The 3,805-nt window shown below is 40.8% G+C and overlaps 1 protein-coding gene across 1 annotated transcript; it reads left to right on the top strand.

Moving 5' to 3' along the window:
* Positions 1-263: 263 nt before the first annotated feature.
* Positions 264-1,808, top strand: LOC309544405 (uncharacterized protein; the record flags this gene model as incomplete). The annotated part of the gene is made up of 1 exon (XM_082243314.1): positions 264-1,808. One exon carries the CDS (start codon positions 264-266, stop codon positions 1,806-1,808), a length of 1,545 nt encoding a protein of 514 aa, XP_082099440.1.
* Positions 1,809-3,805: the final 1,997 nt, after the last annotated feature.

A 3,805-nucleotide genomic window follows, 5' to 3' on the forward strand; every position in this document is an offset into this window, starting at 1 on the left:
AAGCTGCTGACCAAAGGAAAGAAACGAAAGGATTTCGCCTACGGCCCAGAGACCACTGTGGTAGCAGTTACCAGGACCGCCCTGACCTTGAACAGGAGGATCCAGATCCAAGAGAGGTACTAACGGGGGCGGACAGCCCTGACCTTGAACAGGAAGGTCCAGAAGCAAGAGAGGTACTAACCGGAGTGGACAACTCTGACCTCGAACAGGATAGTCAAGAAAAGGGGGTTTCAAGAGGCAGGCGGCCCTGACCCTGTAGAAAAATGACATTCCCAATAGCACCAGATTCTGGAAAACTTTGGCTACTTATAGGACTCGTATCATTTTCAGTCTTCTCTGTAGTATGGGTTACCACTAACTGTATTTATCATCCAGAAGACCTGGTAGGGCTACAGGCCATTTGCGGAGCTTCCAACACCCCAACACAGAGTAATGCACATAACAGACAAAAGAGAGATGAAAGCTCAAAAAGTCTTACAGATAAAATGTCATTGTTGCAATTTAAATATGCCTATGCCCAGAAGTCCGGATATGAAAAATGTTGGATATGTAGTAAACTCCATCCTAGCACAGCTAGAATCCCCCTAGTAGCGATACCTTTAAACTTCACCCCTTTCCTAAATGGTACACCTCCTGTTGTCCTCACCAATGTCACGAGAACACTCTCAAATGATACCCTCACTTTCCAAATTATTGGTAGGAGTCATTCCCCAGACTGGTGTTTTAGGTTGGGAAACTCCACCAAGGGAGCTGAAGTGTGCCGGCAAACTAAGATTAATTTCTCAATGACCTCGATGGACAGCTCCTTCTGGCACACCTCAGAACCAGCCCTAAACGCCACTCTGATGAACTTTCTTAACTCCAGTTCCACTTCCTCTTCCCCAATAGGACAGTTGTTGTCAAATTTAGCTTGGTCCAGTTATGATGATCAATTAATGGCACTACTTCACAAACGTCCCCTAGCTTTGGGAAACAGTACTTATATTTGTTGTGAAAAGATTTGTCACCCTTGGATCCCCATTGAACCCCAAGGGTGGTGTTACCTCGCATCCCTAGTTCCCATCATGGGTGTAGTGGGAGACAACAAAGGAGGACATCTCCTCGAAGCTAGTATGTATCCTAGGTACCCCCTCAAACACCGCAATAAAAGAGAATTATTCCTTGAAAAGGATATGGTATGGGCCTGGTTCCCCTCATGGACCGGATGGGGGATAGACATGATGAAAAGGTTGAATAATTACTCTAAAATTCTCGATGACATCCTAGATAAGAACTCAGGGGACATTACTAAATTAAATATAGAAGTGAGGGCAATTAAGAAACAACTTGAGCTCCATGACCTAGCCATAGAAAGCATGAGTGCTGCTCTTACTGGGTTATGTGAAGTTACGGAGGATTATGAATGTTGCACATGGATACACAATACATCTGTTGAGATACCCGATTATTATGATATTATTACACAGCACCGAGAAGAAGTAGATAAGCTGCAACAGGAAGCCAGGAATATTGCTAAGACATGGAGTCCCTTTGGTAATGTGAATTTTGGATTTGGAGGAATATTTTCTTGGCTGAAAAATATTGCTATGACTGTTATAATGGTTCTGCTCTTTTTGTTATTTCTATATGCATGCTTCAAACTTGTAATGTGTATTATTGCTAGAGCTTCCCGACCAAAGGTGAAAAATGTCTCTATGCTATCCCACCAAGTTCCAGATTACCAAACCCCCCCGACTAACAACCCTAATGAATATACTGAGTATATTAAAAGACACAAACAGAAGGAAAAGAAGAACCTTATTGTTTAAGGGATGACACATGATCTGGTCTCTCGAGCAGCAGGGATATAGAGAATTAATCTGCCAGTCATGTCACTACACCCCTGGGAGGTTTAGAGCCCCCTGATGACATCCCTAAAAAATTATATATTCCAATGACATGCAGGGTAACAAGGGAAAATCAATTAAGGATTAATGATTTTAAGAGGGGATTGTGGGAGACGGGGAGATATCAATTCTATGTGTCCTCCATTTTGTATGTTCCCACTCCATTTTCTATGTATCTTAGTTATACAAGCTTTGCAAATGTGTATGTGTTACAGTTATGGCAAGTTTCTGTTTGTGGTTTTTGATGAAATCATGTCAGGCGCTTCTAGCAATAAGCTATATGCCCTATATGGTATTAAGTGTACTCGCTTATTTCCCAAAATGACGCTTGGTTTCCTTAAACTGTTTAACCAATAAGAACGTAACAAGTATCCTATACTTATGCTATATGCCTTTACTCTTTACTATATAACCCACAACGAGCCTATAATAAACTGAGAGCTTGGTTTCACTATACACCTGTCTCCGTCTGTGTTACTTCCAGAAACCAGCCTCCCAGGCCTGCAGACACAAAACGAGCAAAGAAGTTATAGATAGTCCGGGACTATCATTGGGACCAGGGGTCTCAGCTACCATTAGTCAGTATTCCCCCTTGCATTTGCAGTCAGCAAGCCCCCATACATTGGAGGACAATGTGCCCCTTGCATTGGCAGTTGGCGTGCTCACTTGCATTGGCAGTCAATGTAGCATGTTTGCATTGGTGATCAGTGTGCCTTCATTCAGTCATGGTCACCATGTCCCTTTCATTGGTGGTCAGTGTGCCCTTCGTGTTTGCAGTCAATGTCAGACTTGCTTGCTGCATGCTGGATTCAAACTACTAAGCAAGCTTCCATCTGGGGATTCTCACATAGGAACCTTGCCTTGTGGCAACTTCCCTTCAAAGAAACGAGTGCTGTAAAACAGAAAGCCATATAAATCAATCAGCAGCTTTGTATTAGAGGTTAGTTCTGACTACTTAAAAAAAAAAAAATAGTTGGTTTGTATAGTTAGCCTTTTATTGTCTTTTAAATAAATCATTGAAAACACAAGGATTTTTTTTTTTTTTTTTAAATAAGTACACTTTATCGGTCTTAATTTAGCTTTTTAGATATCATATATATCAGGGATTCCCAAACTACGGCCCTCCAGTTGTTCAGGAACTACAATTCCCATCATGCCTAGTCATGCATGTGAATGTCAGAGTTTTACAATGCCTCATGGGATGTGTAGTTCTGCAACAGCTGCAGGGCCGTAGTTTGGGAATCCCTGATATATATGTTTAGCTCAGTATGCCAGATGCTAACTATCTTTTATAGTTATCAAATATGATACTCTTGTTAATAACTAATTTGAATATTGTTTATTCTTTCTATTACTGTTGGCATTAGAGGTTTATCATGTCTCCATTATCATCTAATGTGCATCCTTCAGGCTGTACAGCAAAAGGAAGGCAGGTTTTCTATAGAAAACTATAATAAACTTAGTACTTTTGTAATCTGTGCCACAGGCCTAGGCCCAGTCAGGAAAATAAGGCCACAGTTTTCAACTTGACAGTGTCCTCCTTCTTCAATTAGTGTACTGTATATGAACTGTTAAGTATATACGTATTCTGATTGACAGCAGGAGCTGTTACCAGTGCTGGAAACTGTGGTCAGATTTATTCAGTGTAGCAGTATAAAATTTATATTTACCTATACCAACTGTTCAATAACTATTTACAATTACAAATCGAATTACAATTTGCATGTAAATTAACCTATACTTTATATAATTTTGTTGTATAGCATAGTGTGTCAATTCATCCATAATTCACCAAACATCACTGGTGTCATGAAGATTGCCTTTGCCGAATTGTGTTTGACCCAGAAATAGCCACAGTTCAAGGAACCTCCAGCAGCCTCTGTAGGAGCCCTAGTATTCCAAAGAATCTTGGTGAAGGA

Source organism: Pelophylax lessonae, assembly GCF_965119305.1.
Source record: "Pelophylax lessonae genome assembly, chromosome: 1".
Lineage (NCBI taxonomy): Eukaryota > Metazoa > Chordata > Amphibia > Anura > Ranidae > Pelophylax > Pelophylax lessonae.